At 35.8% G+C, this 17296-nt stretch overlaps 1 protein-coding gene across 7 annotated transcripts in view; it reads right to left on the bottom strand.

Annotated features, from left to right (window-relative positions):
* Positions 1-17296, bottom strand: part of TDRD5 (tudor domain containing 5) — a 93940-nt gene that overhangs the window by 39357 nt on the left and 37287 nt on the right. For all 7 annotated transcript variants that reach the window (XR_001888527.1, XM_017888847.1, XM_017888850.1 and 4 more), the window contains 5 exons: positions 14704-14857; positions 11607-11779; positions 10356-10576; positions 5610-5822; positions 5205-5271 (listed from right to left, as the gene is read on the bottom strand). Coding sequence is in view for 6 of the 7 variants with exons in the window: in XM_017888847.1 (XP_017744336.1) it covers positions 5205-5271; positions 5610-5822; positions 10356-10576; positions 11607-11779; positions 14704-14857 (828 nt within the window). In the remaining variant the exon portion in view is untranslated. The remainder of the gene's footprint in view (positions 1-5204; positions 5272-5609; positions 5823-10355; positions 10577-11606; positions 11780-14703; positions 14858-17296) is intronic.

The following is a 17296-nucleotide window of genomic DNA, read 5'->3' as shown; positions in this document are numbered from 1 at the left end:
AAAAAAAAAAAAAAAAAATACAACTATATAGTTCATAAAAGACATATCTAAATATAAAGATACAGAAGGGTTGAAAGTAGAATGATAGTTTAAAAACAAACCAGGATAATATTAAATAGAAAATGATAGTTTTCTTAATATCACACAAAATAAGTTTTTTTTTTTGCATTAGTAGAAATAAAAGAGGTTAACTTCATAATGATAAAACATTCGGTCTGCCAGGAAGATATAACAATTTTGGTACTGTATATGTACCTAATAATATAGCCTCAATTGTATACAAAAGAAAAACTGACTGAACTATAGGAAGAAATACACAAAAGAATAATCATAGACAAAAGCCACACTTCTTTCAATAATTACAGAAAAGCAATACAGAAAAATCGGAACAAGTAAGTTTCACACAATAAAGTTGACCTTATGGACATATATAAAATCTTAACTCAACAACTGCAGAATATATACTTTTAAAGAAGATACAACCATTTACCAAAAGTGACACTATACTGGACCATCTAGCAGCCTCCTATTTAAAGGGCTGATACTATCCAGAGGAGGATCTCTGACCACAGTGTATTTAAACTAGAAATCAACTACAAAAGGACAAATTAGAAAAATGTTTATAAACTGAGAAACTTCTAAATAATCCATGAATCAAACAAGAAAGCAAAATATAAATTAGAAAATATTTTTAACTGAACAATAATAAAACTACTACACAGTAAAACTTATGAGATCCACCTAAAGGCTAGAAATAACCTAAGCTTGCACATCCAGAAGTTAGGGAAAGAACAGCAAAATAAACCCAAAGAAAGTAGAATTAAGGAAACAGTAAAAATAAGACAGAAATAAACAAAATAGAAAAAAAATGTTTATAATAGAAACAAGAAAGCCAAACTTGGTTCTTTGAAAAAACTATTCAAAATGGCAAACATCTGTCTCTTTAGATCCTTAAAAAAGATACAAATACATATTTGGAATGTAAAAGGACATATCACTACAGATGTCAACATCAAAAGGATAAAAAAAATTATGAACAATTTATGCCAAAACAAAATTTAAATGACATCAAAAAAGAAGGAATAAAAAATGGAAAGTCTACTATAAATATTACATTTCAATTTTTGTTGGGGTGGTAAAAGTTGCAACAAAATATTAAGATTAAAAAATTACTCAAAATTTACAAAATGAGTATTACATACAAACAAGTATATATTAGGTTAAAAATTAAACTTTTGAATAATTTCATGATTTGTAGCCTTTATACTTCTATAGTTATTACAGCTTAAACTGCACTAAGACTTTTGGGATAAATATATATTACATCAACATATGCTATAAACTCCAACATACAGTATTATCAATTTAGTTTGAAAGTTCTATGTCTTTTAAAGAAATTCAGAGAATAAAATTAAAAATAACAGTTTTTCATATTTGCCCACATCTTAACCATTTTCCATAATCGTCATTCTTTCCTGTAGATCTGCATTACCATTTGGTTTCACTTCACTTCAGAATTGGAAGAACTTCCTTCAGTATTTCTTGTTGTTCAAGATTGCTAGTGATGAGCTCAGTTTTTACTTTTTGAAAATGTCTCCATTTCTTCATTTTGATAAGATATTTTCACTAGATACAGAATTCCACCTTGACTTCTTTTTCTCTTTCAGATTTCCATGTTGTTCCTTTCAATGGGCAGTTAGTTATTATTTATATTATTGTGTCCTGAATTTTCCCCCTTCTCGTTGCTTTCAGGATTTTCTCCTTTTGCTTTAGATTCCAGCAGTTTGATTATGATGTGCCTAGGTATGGTTTTCTTTGTATTTATTCTGCTTGGAGTTTGTTGATATTCTTGGATCTGAATATTGACCTCTTTCACCACATTGTGGAAATATTTGGCCTTTCTTTTTTCCATCCTATTCTCTCTCTCAACTCTCTTTCTGGGACTCCAATTACATCCCTGTTGGGGTAGCTGATATTGAACCAGAGACCAAGTCTCTGTCCATTTTCATTTTAATTATTTTTTATGCTCTTCTTCATATTGGATAATTTCTTTTGATCTGTTTTTAAAGTTCATAGACTCCTCCATTGTCTCCAAATCTGCTATTAAGCCTATGCAGAAACTTTTCATTTATTTCACTTTACAACTCCAGAATTTCCATTTATTTTAAATAGTTTCTTAATGCAGAAATTCCTTCTCTGTTCCTTAATGATGAGTAAATCTCTCAGTCCTTGAACATACTCATAATAGCTGCTTTAAAGTCTTTATCTGCTAACTGCAATGTCTGGGACATCTCAATGTCGGTTTCTACCAACTACTTTTTTCCTTGAGTATATGTCACATTTTCCCGTTTTTGTTTTTTGTTTTTCCATGTCTAGTGATTTTTAGTTGAATAGCAAACATTATCAATATGTTTTAGAGCTTCTGGATTCTGTTATGCTCAAGAGTGATTTCTTTTAACTGGCAGTTAAAACTGTGTGGACCCAAACTCTAAACTGTCTCTTCTGCAGTCTGTAGCAACAGAAATCTCTGTTCAGTCACCTCAAATGCCAACTGTTGATTTTTCACCAGGCTACTGAGTTCTCCCCAGCACTTAAGACAGTTCAGTAGTCACCCAAGGATTTGGGCAGATCATATGTAATGATTTGGGAACTCATCCATTCTGTGGTTCCCTACTTTCAAGTATTTCCACCCTAACTTCCAGCTGTTCTGCTATTTCCAAACAATGTCTTATAATTCTTTAAGACAGCAAGACTGCAGATTCTCAGAAAAGAAGCTTGAAAAGTCCCATTGCCATTTTATTTCTGCTTTTTTGCCTGCTTCCGATTTTGCTAATGGGCATAATAGTCTGTTGCTATTATGCTATTACCAAATGCATTAATTATTTTTTAAATCAGAAAAAAAGACACAGAAATAAAGTGAGACAGATTCATTTAGTTAAAAACCTAGTTATTGAGCATTTACCATGCACAAAGCCATTGCTCTGGGCACTGGAGATTCAGTGGTGAACAAGACAATTTCCTTAATTTCAGGGGCTCACAAGGACAATATCAGATGGTGATAAAGCATTATGAAGATAAAACAAGGTGACAATGAACAACTGAAGTGAAGTGTGCATTTTTAATTGTCAGGTCAAAGAAGTCCTTTTTGAGGAAATAACTTTTGGACTTAAATTTGAATGACAAGAAGGACAACCATGAGATTACTGTGAATAAGCTATTCCAGTTATTAGAATATGCAAAAGCCCTAAGGCCAGAAGGAGTTTAGAAAGGAAGAAAGGAGGGCCGGACGCGGTGGCTCACGCCTGTAATCCCAGCACTTTGGGAGGCCGAGGCGGGCGGATCACTTGAGGCCAGGAGTTAAAGACCAGCCTGGACAACATCGTGAAACCCCATCTCTACAAAAATAAAAAAATTAGCCAGGCATAGTGGCGCACGCCTATAATCTCAGTTACTCAGGAGGCTGAGGCAGGAGAATTGCTTGAACCAGGGAGGCGGAGGTTGCAGTGAGCCACGATTGTGCCACTGCACTCCAGCCCAGGCAATGAAGGGAGACTCCGCCTCCAAAAAAAAGAAAGAAAGGAAAAAAGAAAAAAGAAGAGAACAAAAAATGGAAGCTATCTGACTGATATGAAAGTAATGAACACTGGCTACAACTGAGTCACAAATTTAATCCTGTGCTTCCTGATGGCAAAATGGTAAAAAGAAACTTATTTGGGAATAAAATGCAACCAAGAAAACAACCTTGAATACAAGCTTCCATCAAAAAACATATTTTGCATACATTGTTTCTAATAGTCAAAAATTAAAAGCAGTTTGAATATCAAACAATAATGGTTAAGCAGGCTATGATGCACATTTACCTAACAGATTACACTATGAATCCAATAAAACTGAGAACTTAACATATAAAAATACTTACGCTATAATGCTAAGCAAAAGAGCAGAATACAAAATATTATGATTACTATTTTAAATATGCTGAAAACCATACAAAAAACCCCTCGCTCCCAACATCCAATAAAACAAACTGGAAGAAACATACACCAAATTTCTAAACTATGTATGTTCGAGTGGTGGAATTACAGGTAATTGTTTTTCTTTTTCTTTCTTCTTTTTTTTTTTGAGATGGAGTTTCGCTCTTTGTTGCCCTGGCTGGAGTGCAGCGGCACAATCTTGGCTCGCTGCAACCTCCACTTCCTGGGTTCAAGCGATTATCCCGTCTCAGCCTCCAGAGTAGCTAAGATTACACGCACCCACCACCATGCCCAGCTTTTTGTATTTTTAGTGGAGATGGGGTTTCACCATGTTGGCTAGGCTGGTCTTGAACTCCTGACCTCAGGAGATCCGCCTGCCTCGGCCTCCAGAAGTGCTGGGATTACAGAAGTGAGTTTCTCTTTCTCCTTTACAGAATTTTTCAGGTAAAAAATATTTTAAAAATCCATTTATATGTGAGCAACTGATAGATTAAGCAGACAAATACGGCATAATAAATGTGTAGGTATGCGCTAGTAAGAGTTCTGAAGGAAAAATACAAAGTTAGGTATATAAGATAATTATAACTACAGAAATGCACCTACATACATGAAAATGACTCCTGCTCCATTCCACCTCAAATCTCTGCCAAAATGTTGCTAGAAAATAATCTTGAAAACTAGAAAATGTTATCTGTCGGTGGCAGTTTCCTATTTACATCCTTTAGTTGCTCCCCAGCCTCTAAAGGACGACAATGTTCAGACTTCTGAATGTGGGTTTCACACTAGGCTCCTATTTCTTTGACATTTTCTACCATGCACCCACATTAGCTCATCCTATATTCTGTAGCCAAACAGAACTACTTAAAATTTCTCCCATTTGAGATGTTTCATGCTACTCTCCCTTTGCTTGGAATGCCTTTCTTTTTTCATCCAGTTATCTTCCTAATCTTCCTTCAAAGTGCCACTCAAATGCCTCCCTGATTACCTTGGACCGAAACAAGCAATCTTCCATTTGCACCTCTATCATACATTCTTGAAACCTGTCCTATAGCAAATTTTATATGGCATAACAATTTCTGTCTACATGTCTGTCTTCCATACTCTATAACACTGACTTCTTTGAGGGCTGGTTCTGTGTTTTATCTTTATATCCTGAGCATGTAAAACTGTTCGTGGCACAAAATAGGCACTTAAGTGTTTGCTGATTAAATGGGAGACAAGCAAACATACCTCTACTGGTCTCACCCAAGCCAAAGAACAAGGGATAGCCTGAGCTGGAAGCTTTGTGTAGCAGCACCTGCAATAGATAATCAAATATATAAGTTAAATCTTCCTGCTATTTAAATGCACCTCTTAGCATGACCCAAAGAATCACTTTCTTAATAAGAGACTAAAACGTAGTCTCATCATACGTTCAAAATTCAGTGTCATGTAAAAGACAACACAAGAGTTACAATCCATCTGTGAAACGAAATGACCCAGTTGTCAAATATGCACTAAGAAGAAAGAAGGAAGGGAAGGAAGGAAGGACTGGAGGGAGGAAGGCAAGAGAAAAGAGAGATCCCAACCCCACAGAGCTTCAACACTGTGATTCAAAATTTAATTCATCCATTGTTCTAATTCAATTCAACTCACTTGAGGAACCTCAGGGAGGACTTCTGAACAATTCCAATATTTCCAAAGTCTGGGTAGAACACTTCAACTTCCTGTTTCCCAAGGACTCGATGGATAATGACCCGATACCACCACTTATCCTCAGAAATCCTCACACAACAGAGATGTCCCGGCTGAATAAAACATTCTGGCATGACATATCGATCAGAAACCAGCCGATTAGAATAACAGCGCCTGTGGAATTCCATAATACAGAGAAAGAGAAATCCATAGGGGAAGAAAAAATTAAAGATAATTTTTATCAACGTATCAAACCAGAAAGTCTTGGCAAAAAGCAAAGAAAAAAATTTTGACTTTGTCAAATTGTTAATGCTCATTAATACCAACTAAATGTTTTTTCTTATCTGAGTCCCATCTCTTCATCAACAAACTTCTTCAAAGAGAAACTTACATACTCATTTTCTGCTCTCACATTCTCTGCTGGATAGAATGTACCCCAACTTCATTCCCCAGTACTTCCTAGGATAAATTAGTTTTAAGACATCAATGACTTGATGGCTCCCAAATCCAGCAGCCTCTCTCTTCAGCCTTCAATACACATGATCTTGCTGCAGCATTACCCTGTCCTGTTTCAAACCCCTTCCTAGTTTCTAAGACACAATTCTCTACTTCTTTGTCAACAGTTATTTTTTTATTGGCTCTGTATTGCCTTAAATGTTGAGGTTCACTGGGGTCTTATCTTTAAGAAGTATAACATAATATAAGCTTAGGAACCAATAACCTGGGTCCAAATCCTGACTCCCTCATTTACCAGTTGTGTGACAATCTTTCTGTGCTTCAGTTTCCTTGTTCAGGATGGGGATGATAAAAATAAAACGTGTTAAAACATCTGAAAGTTTAAGACAGTGTACACATATAGTAAGCACTCAAATATTAGCTATTGTTCTTGCTATATACTGTCTCACCCATTTTCATGTCTTATACCATACTACTGATCAATTGTTAATTCTCAATCTATCTCTAGAAGACCCTGTATCCTTTCTGCACTTCAAAACTGGAATATGTCCAATTATATGGAAGACATGCTACTTGTTCCTCAATACCCATTCTCATCTTTCTCTTTTCTCTAGTAATAGATTCTCCCACCATTTAATTGGGTAAATGGTCATTCAGGTTTCCCAAGCTCTCCTGCATCTAGCTGTGGCTATGTGAATACTAAATTTTGGCCAATGGGATATGAGAAAAAGTGTACATAGTTAAAATGAGTACATTTAATGTGTATTTTACCCACAGTTTCAAGAGTGAAAATTCTGAGTTGTGTCTTTTAATAAAACAGGTATCTCTCCCACCCCCCCTACTTAATTTTCCCCTCCCCACTAACTGGCAGGAGGACTGGGTGGTGGTAGTGGTCAGCCACACCCAAGACCACGTGAACAGGGACAACACCTTATTCTGGAGCAGCAAGATTCTACACCTGCATCCCCCTCCCACCACAGAGCTATCATATCAGAATGTATTGTGTATATTTGGACTATTATGGGAAGAAGAAATAAACTTTTATCTTCTTTAAGCTACTATGATAAAGTTATATCTAACAGTGGCTAAACCTAATCCTAACTCATACCATCTATTCAACTTGGCCAATGACTCTCATGGTCAACTTAGAGACACCACAGGTAAACTTCTACTAATAAGTTTTCAACCCAGCTCAAACCTATCCAGTCTCTAAAGCAAACAGTTTTCATCATCTCCTTCCCTTATTCTTCTCAACACTCTTCTTGTCATCTGGCAATTTTCATTTTCCTAATTTATTTCTTCCTTTCTAGTCTCACTTTCATCAAGACTAATCCACTAATAGATCTTCGTCCCTTCACTCCAATGGCTTTCTTAAAACCATCAGTGCTTCCCCACTGTCTACAGAATAAGATAAAACATCTTCCCATAGTATTCAGAATCTAGCTTTTTCTTAGTCTTGCAGCATCACATCCAGTCACTGTCTCCCACTTCCTGACTCCTGCAACCTCACCTGGTGCTAACATCACTTCCTTATTGCTGTTCCCAAGGCATGCCACTTACTCCTTTGTTAATGTTGGCCTTGGTTCCAATGACGGGACCTGATTATACCCACTCATAACCTCCTTGACTGGCAAATTCTTGTTTTTGAGGCCTAGCTCAATTATCTCTTTGTGAAGCTTTCCCCAACCTTGCCCAGGCAGAATGACTTCCTTTTACAATATCCCATGTATCTCCCATCTTCTTAAGCCAACCATGGTATTCACAAAGGCAAAGGACCATGTCTTACTTATCCTTGTAGTGCAAGTGCCTCAACATTCTGACACCAAGTACACAGTAGTTACAGTATTTTTTTTTTCCAGACAGGGTCTACTCTGTTGCCCAGGCTGGAGTGCAGTAGCACAATCATGACTCACTGCAGCCTCGACCCCTGGGGAGCTGGGACTACAGGCATGCACCATCATGCCCAGCTAATTTTTAAATTTGTTTTGTAGATACAGGGTCTCACTATGTTGCCCAGAACTTCTGGGCTCAAGCAATCCTCCCACCTTGGCTTCCCAAAGTGCCAAGTTTACAGGCATGAACAACACTATACCCAGTCTATAGTATTAATAATAATAGCCACCAACATTTGGGCTATGCTCCAAGTACTTTAATTTTTAGAACTCTGTGAAGTAGGTACTATTATTATCTCATTTTGGAGATAAGACAACTAGGCCCAGAGAAGTAAAGTAACTTCAAGGTCACAGAGCCAGTAAGTGTGCTTTTAAAACATGTACAAACGTCCCATAGGCATACTGGAATGGAATATATATTTTTACTACGTGATTATGCGACTTACATTATGCCAGGTGTCCTTGAGTAGAAGAATACATACTGTTGTCAAGTTTAAAACATGGAACGTTTTTTGAGATACAAAATAAAATGAAATAAATTATTCTTCTATAACAACAATATGTAAATCAGACACTGTTGTTCATGAATAAATCTAAAATGGTTGAAAATGTCCACATTTTACACAGTGTTTGCTAACAAAGGACAGTTTTTAGTAGAGAAAAGAGATAATTTAAGTTAGTAGTTCTCAAAGTATAGTCCACAAACATGATTTTTACCTGGAATATGAACTAGCCATTTCTTTCATATCATTTTGCTTTAAAGAACCACTAGAAAACAGACTTGGGTTTTGACATACATTTTCAACAATGAAGCAAGCTTGTCACTTCAAGGAAAACAACTCACAGTACACGTTGTCAATGACAAAAATCAAACTTTCAAGTAAAAGGATTTTGGAAATGTTGCATCCACCACTGTGAGCTTGACAGCTTCCCAATTCTAAATACTTTTTTTATGAGATCAGTGATGATATTAATGTGATATTTTTATACTGCATAATGAAATGTGTCAACATTTGGAAGATCCGCATAATTCAGCAAACTAGTTATTTTCCAAATGACCAATACATGATATTATAAAGTTGTATGACCCATTCAGGGATAGTTTGAATCCATGCTTAGAAGCAGCTTTGTGCTTGCTTTAATATTCTGCTGTTGCCATCTTGAAATTAGTAACTTTTAAACAGGGAGCCCTGCATTTTAATTTTGCACCAGGGCCAGCAATTACACAGCCAGTCTTGGATTCATTCAAATTGTAAAGGCAGACCAATGTGGTTTAACATAATAGAGTACAAAAAGTTCAAATTCCAAACAACATTTGAGAAACTACCATTTCTCAAGTTTTAGCATACTATCAAAAAAGAATATTCACAATTTTATGAAAAAGCTATTAAAATACTTTTTCCCAGACTAAACGTTGGTGTGAGGCCAGATGTCGTCAGATACTTCAACCAAAACAACATATCTCAACAGATTAAATGCAGAAGCAAATATGAAAAATCAACTTTCTTCTATTAAGCCAGATATTAAAGAGATCTACAAAAGTATAAAACAATGCCACCCTTCTAAATTTTTAAAGTTATTTTCATGAAAATGTTATTTATATTAATACAAGAATTATTTTAATATTAAAATTTTACAGTTTTAATTTCTATACAATAAATACCGATAAACAAAAGCTCTCTTGGGTCTTTAATTTTTAAGAGTCCTGAAACCAAAAAGTTTGAGAACTGTTGATTTAAGAGATATGTGATCTAGAACTAGTAATACCATTCGACCCAGCCATCCCACTACTGGGGATATACCCAAAGGATTATAAGTCATGCTGCTATAAAGACACATGCACACATATGTTTATTGCGACACTATTCACAATAGCAAAGACTTGGAATCAACCCAAATGTCCATCAGTGACAGACTGGATTAAGAAAATGTGGCACATATACACCATGGAATACTATGCAGCCATAAAAAAGGATGAGTTCGTGTCCTTTGTAGGGACATGGATGCAGCTGGAAACCATCATTCTCAGCAAACCATCGCAAGAACAGAAAACCAAATGCCGCATGTTCTCACTCATAGGTGGGAACTGAACAACGAGATCACTTGGACACAGGAAGGAAAACATCACACACCGGGTCCTATTGTGGGGAGGGAGGAGGGATAGCTTTAGGAGATATACCTAATGTAAATGACGAGTTACTGGGTGCAGCACACCAACATGGTTCATGTATATATATGTAACAAACCTGCATGTTGTGCACATGTACCCTAGAACTTAAAAGTATTTAAAAAAAAAAAAAGTTAAACAAAACAAAAAAAGAGATATGTGAAAAACACATTGAAAACAACAGACTCCTACCGCATTTCAATCATCATGTCTTCGAGTAACTCTGACGAATCCCTGCTATAGATCCGGATGTAGAATTGACTGGGAGAGATGATATACTCCACAAAGACCCCTACGAGGGAACTGGTGTCTAATGGTGGAAGTCTGCATAATTTCTTGTCCGGCACAGCATCTGGCGGGATGTCATGATTTGCCATTGCCAGGTTGAGCTGTGATTTGTTTGTTTCTACTTGCTATAAGTTAGAAAAAAAACATTAAAAATTTTTTGGGGAAATTTCAAACCCCATGGCATGTTTCTCAAAGTATATTTCATGAACCACCTTTATCAGAATCACTTGGGAAATTATACAAATACAGATTCTTGAACTTTAGCCCAGACTTACTGATTCAGAATACCTGGGAATGGGGCCCACAATTATGCATTTAAAAAAATTCTCTGGGTGATTCTTACCTATGTTAAAATATGAAAACTACTGCCTTATAACATTAGGTATAGAGTTTAAAGTGTTACACAATTGCCCTATACAAAATTGAAAATATGATACTTCAAACATTCAGGCTGAACCAAGTGAAGTCCTACTCAAACATATCAGCAGTCAAAGGTAACTTTAATAGGTTAAATTTCAGACTAGTCTTCCAATCAAAAGCAGGATTTCTCAAATACTCTCATTCTGAAACATATCATTTTCCTCTAGGCCTTCTATTTTCCTCCAGAAAACACAGCAAGCTCTCCAAACAAAACTTTTTCCTTCCATGAAAGAAACCAGGTAGAGAGGGTAGAAGGGAAAAAGAGCACGCAATGATCCTTAATAACAACAAAATAAGTAACGGGAGATGAAAACACAAAAATGGTGAATTGTGTGTGGAGATGCAATAAAAGAATAAAAAAAAAGCACCCTATAATTGAGGATGGGTGTAGAGGCAATTTGCAGCAGTGTTGAGGCACACAGTCAAAACAAAGCCTCTCAATTTTTCCCTCTAAATCCCCTGTGGGTTTTCAAGACATCATGAGAGAGCTGTCAACTCTCAAAACCATCTGAAAACTTTGAAATGAGCCTTGAGGAAAAGCAAGCTATATAAAAGACTGAAAACTAGAAAGAATGCTATATGATATAACTTCAGTACAAAGATGATTTCTTCTAATAAATGGTATATCCAGAAATAAGACTTTTCTAAAAAGAATTTTGGTTTAAAGAAACATACATTCATTTACTTTTCATAATGCTGAATATCCAGTGCACAAAGTCTTTAAACCTCACTCACCAGCTGTAAAGGCTTTACTATCACATTAGGCTTCTTGCAAATCTTCTGTTGTGGCTCTTTTTGTTTTTTTGAAGGGCAATTCCATACAGTCTCTTTGACAGCAACAGTAGACAATGAATTTCTAGGTGGACTGGAGACACAAGCTTTGGCTTCTATTTTCTTATCTGATTGAACTAAACACAAATTTCTGACTGATGAAACAACTCCATCTCAAATGGCCAATACAGCAGCCTATGCATATTTGTTAAATAGCTGTACAACCATTACTAAGCACTTTCAACACACCAGGTGTTAGAAAGACAATGATAAATGAGAGATATAAACCTGTCTTTGCAGAACTTTCAGTGTGGCAAAATATAAGGGAAGTTCTAGATGGGAACAAATCTTAAACTATTTGTGCTAGGGGGAGGGAGGCTTGTGATCTGATAAGGTATCTTAAACTTTAGTAAAAGACTTAATTTTTTTCAGCATCTTGATTTCAATTTACTTTTTGTTCAAATTAAACAGGGAACATTCTTCGTTGCTTAACATAGAATGTATGTACCTACTTAACATTCCATAATACAATTCCTTAATTCTTAGGAAATGTTCAAGTTAATAATGTATTGTGTTCAAATTTACATGTGTATGATAACTACAAGAGATTGGCACATTAAAACAGACTCTGGGCCGGGTGCGGTGGCTCACACCTGTAATTCCAGGACTTTGGGAGGCCAAGGCAGGCGGATCACAAGGTCAGGAGTTCGAGACCAGCCTGGCCAATATGATGAAACGCCATCTCTACTAAAAATACAAAAATTAGTCGGGCATGGTGGCAGGTGCCTGTAGTCCCAGCTACCTGGGAGGCCGAGGCAGGAGAATCGCTTGAACCTGGGAGGTGGAGGTTGCAGTGAGCCGAGATAGCACCATTGTACTCTAGCCTGGGCAACAGAGCAAGACTCTACCTCCGGAAAAAAAAAAAAAAAAAAAAGACTCCAGATAGACCTACAAGCATGGTGACTACTTAAAAAATGAAGTTATAAGGACACAAAGATGTAGGTACAAGAATATTTGTCACTGTATTTCTTTGTGATGGTAAAAAACAGAAACAATCCTAATGTCCATCAGTAGAAGACTGGTTAAGTACATTATAATTATATGTAACTTCAAATGATGAAATAAGCTTGTTTGTACTAATACAAAAAAACATCCACAGTATATGAAGTGTAAGAAATGAGGATTCACACAATACAGATGTCCACAGTGGTTTGACTTTCTTATGGTATGAAAGTGATACACATTCATTAGAAACCATACTTCCAGTATCCATACAACACTGTTTTTCACTTTCAGTACAGTATTCAATACATTACAGGTGATATTCAACACTTTAGTATAAAATAAGCTTTGTATTAGATGATTTTGCCCAACTGTAGGCTAACGTAAGTATTCTGAGCATGTTTAAGGTAGGCTAGGCCAAGGTCTGATGTTCAGTAGGCTAGGTGTATTAAATGCACTGTCTACTTATGGTGGGTTTACTGGGATAGAACCCCATCATAAGTTGAGGTAAATTTGTATTTATACACTACTGTTTTGTATAGGAAAAATTATACATGTGATAATTAGCTATATCATACAGAAGAGGTCCAGAAATAAACACACTAAACTATTAATGCTAGTTACCTCCGTATTGTTGGAATTGTTTAAACAAGCATGTGCAGCTTTTGTGATTAAAAAAAAAAAAAGATCTATCTATGTCTTACATATTCATTGGAAAAACTCTTGGAGGCTATATAAACATTCTAACAGCATTATTTCGGGGGGGGGATAAAATAATAGAAAATGTTCTCTCTCTACTCATCTGTGCTGTTTATATATTTTTAGAATGAACACGAGTTACTTTAAAATCAGAAAATCAATAAAGGTAGTTACATTTGGGGAAAAAAAAAAACCTGTCCATCATAACCACTCATTCAGGCTTACAAAAATACAAGTACCATACTGCAATCTAGTTTTGTGAGGTGTTGCCATTGGAGAAACTGGGTAAAAGGTACATGGGATCATACTGTATTATTTCTTACAACTCCATGTGAATATAAAATTATCTCAATAAAACCTTTACATCTTGAGATATAAAATATCTCAAGAAAAGAAGGTTCCCCATCCCCCCAAAAAACAAAACACAAATCAAGTGCCCTAAATGCAATGTGGTATTATCCTGGAGTGGATACAGAAACAGAAAAAGGACATTCTTGGAAAAACTGGTAAAATCAGAATAAAGTCTAGAGTTTAGTTACTAGCAATGTATAATGTTAATTTCTTAGTTTTGATAAATGTATCATGGTAAATAAGACATTAATATTAGAAGAAACTGGGTGACAGGTATATGGGAACTCTGTACTACCTTTATGATTTTTCTGTAACACTAAAATTATCCTAAAATTGAAAGTTTATTTTAAAAAATACAAGTGCTGGGTCCCAATGCACACCCATTTATTCTGCATCTCCATATATTTCTAAAAAGCTTTTGATGCACGGCCTGAGTTAAGAACCACTGCACTATCAGATCACCATTTTAGAAACTTTATTTCCTTCAGCATTATCAAAAAGTCTAGACAATGAAGAAAGCAAAAAAAAAAAAATCTTTTTTTGAGACAGAGTCTCGCTCTGTCTCCCAGGCTGGACTGCAGTGGTGTGATCTTGGCTCACTGCAAGCTCCGCCTCCTGGGTTCACGCCATTCTCCTGCCTCAACCTCCTGAGTAGCTGGGATCACAGGCACCCGCCACCACACCCGGCTGGTTTTCTTGTATTTTTAGTAGAGATGGGGTTTCACTGTTAACCAGGATGGTCTTGATCTCCTGACCTCGTGATCGGCCCACCTTGGCCTCCCAAAGTGCTGGGATTACAGATGTGAGCCACTGCACTCGGCCGAAGAAAGCAAAATTTTAAAATTCAGATAATTTTTATTAATAATACAGATTAACCTTATTACAACAAATGCCACCAGAAAGGCGGTCATTATATAAAACATTTCATGGCTAGGCGTTATTTCGTGTTTTCTTTGTCCTCATAAGGACAATAAAAATGAGGTTTGCATCATACTGCGGTTCTACTCACCAGGTGGTAGAGGCTTCTTATCCACATCAAACACTAGTAAGTCTTGCTGTCCTTCCCTGAACTCAACATGGAGAATGTCACTAAGAGCTCCAACAAGTTCTGTCACATTTAAGAAGCCTAATTTTTTTGGTGATAGTTGCTCTTTAAAAATCACCTGTCACAAGAAAATAGAAATTACATGAAACAGCATTAGATAACAGATATATAACATATACAGTTGTCCTTGGACAACCAAACTAAATCTTAAATGGTCAATGAACTCAAGTATTAAAGAGCAAAGGCTCACTTCCATACCAGTATAAAACAAACCAAGTGACCAATAATCCCTTACCATAAAACGTCTAGGTCAATGTCAAGTTCCTTTTAGAGAATGTGGTAAACTAAAGTAAAAGTTAGGGTGGGCGCTTTTCACTTCTCATTTTTAACAATATCTGAATATAAAGCAAGTCTTCTTTTAAAAAAAACAAGAGGAGAATGCACAAATTACAACAGTTGTAATAAAACTATTGGTATTTCTCTATTTTCCAATAAAGATAATATTCAATATCACCTCCAACATGTAGAGAAATTATTGTTTAAAAATATTTCCTTAAATTTTATTATTTTGCCTTAGAAGTTGGAATAAAGGCCAGGCATGGTGGCTCATGTCTGTAATCCCAGCACTTTGGGCGGCCGAGGCGGGTGGATCACAAGGTCAGGAGACCGAGACCATCCTGTCTGACACGGTGAAACCCCGTCTCTACTAAAAATACAAAAAATTAGCCGGGCATGGTGGCGGGCACCTGTAGTCCCAGCTACTCGTGAGGCTGAGGCTGGAGAATGGCGTGAACCCGAGAGGTGGAACTTGCAGTGAGCCAAGATTGTGCCACTGCACTCCATGGGTGACAGAGTGAGACTCCATCTCAAAAAAAAAAAAAAAAAAAAAGAAAAGAGAAGTTGGAATAAATGAGCAGATATCTATCGGTGTATTTCCCATAGCATACAGTTTGATTTTCTTGCCTTAGAAAAGAAGAAAAGTCGTACCAAATGAAGACAGGAGACAATATATATGGGATAGACACATAGAATACATTCCTCAAACAGAAAACATTTTACATGTCTTAAAAGGACCGTCTATCATCAGTTGTTTATTCCATAGTCAAAAGCATCACCAACATTGTTTTAGTTTCACTCATCTATAATAAGTCTATCTTACACAAATTCTTAAAACGTTAAACAAAATCTACTCCAAAGGGTTAAAAGTGAAATGTTCTCCCAAAGCTGCCTTCAGTCTTCATATTTTGCAGCTATTGTAGGTATTATTCTAAGAAAGACAATAAATATGCTGCATTTATTGTATTATCCTAAGGTGACACATTTGCTTATTTCTGAGCCTAAAAAACAAAACAAAACCTGCTACATCTAAAGAGACTTTTTTGTTGTTGAATGACTTCTATCTTCATTCTTTAGATGCATTTCATACTGAAAAACTTATCGTGCAAATTATCTTAATGCAAATTTTAATGCTCTGACTGGAAAACCTTCTGATATGTATCCTCATCTTGGCTCTTCAGGTAGTCTCCCATTTGAATTTTAATATATTATTCTCCATCCTTTTGGTTTTTAAAGTGAATAAGCTTCAGTTTCCTCAATTTATGTTGTGAATTTATTTTTGAGTTTTATATTGGGTTGTTATCTGCTAAATCGGTCATGAAAATGTTAAGTTGCCATCTTCCAGCTATCTCCTCTGCACCAAGAGAAACAAGCAGATGAGAACACAGTGCTCATCTGGATTTCTCAATCATTTTGACTTGACAGCTCTTATTCAGAAATCACATTCTCCTTTAGAATTTATCTGTATTTTAGTAAACTGTAATGATGCTGAGTGATCTGGTTACTAAAAAGTAGGATGTGAGTTTAATCAGGAACTATTTTAAAAATAAACACTTCAGTTAAATTGGCAAAAAACACAACAACAACAAAAAATTCCTCAGTCACCTAGCAATCACTTCCCTGGAAGTAACCAGTATTGCCAGTTCCTTGTTAAAACGTTCCAGAAATTATCAAAACTCTAACATGATTCAACATAATAGATTACATATACTAGGTACATCTTGCTTTTTTTCAATTACTATATCAGTACATGAGACACAGTTGAGTTTTGCTATCTGATCCTGAGACTCAGTTTCTTTTAAAAGGTTAGTCAATTTATTATGTCAGATATATTTTATCCTAATTCCTTTGTTATGCTTTCTGCTTTACTGGCTCCCAACTATGAGCAATGAAGAAATTGATGGGCTGGGAACAGAGGCTCATGTCTATTATCCCAGCACTTTGGGAGGCTGAGGCAGGAGGGACTGCTTGAGAGAAATACTATTGGTATTTCTCTATTTTCCAATAAAGATAATATTCAATATCACCTCCAACATGTAGAGAAATTATTGTTTAAAATATTTCCTTAAATTTTATTATTTTGCCTTAGAAGTTGGAATAAAGTTCCAACTTCTAAGGCAAATAAGAAGTTTAAATAAAGTTCCAATAAAGATAATATTCAATATCACCTCCAACATGTAGAGAAATTATTGTTTAAAAATATTTCCTTAAATTTTATTAT

Source organism: Rhinopithecus bieti, unplaced genomic scaffold (assembly GCF_001698545.2).
Source record: "Rhinopithecus bieti isolate Rb0 unplaced genomic scaffold, ASM169854v2 scaffold_15676, whole genome shotgun sequence".
In the NCBI taxonomy this organism is placed as follows: domain Eukaryota; kingdom Metazoa; phylum Chordata; class Mammalia; order Primates; family Cercopithecidae; genus Rhinopithecus; species Rhinopithecus bieti.
The sequence above is the reverse complement of the archived record's forward strand: the minus strand, read 5'-3'. Positions and strand labels throughout refer to the sequence as shown.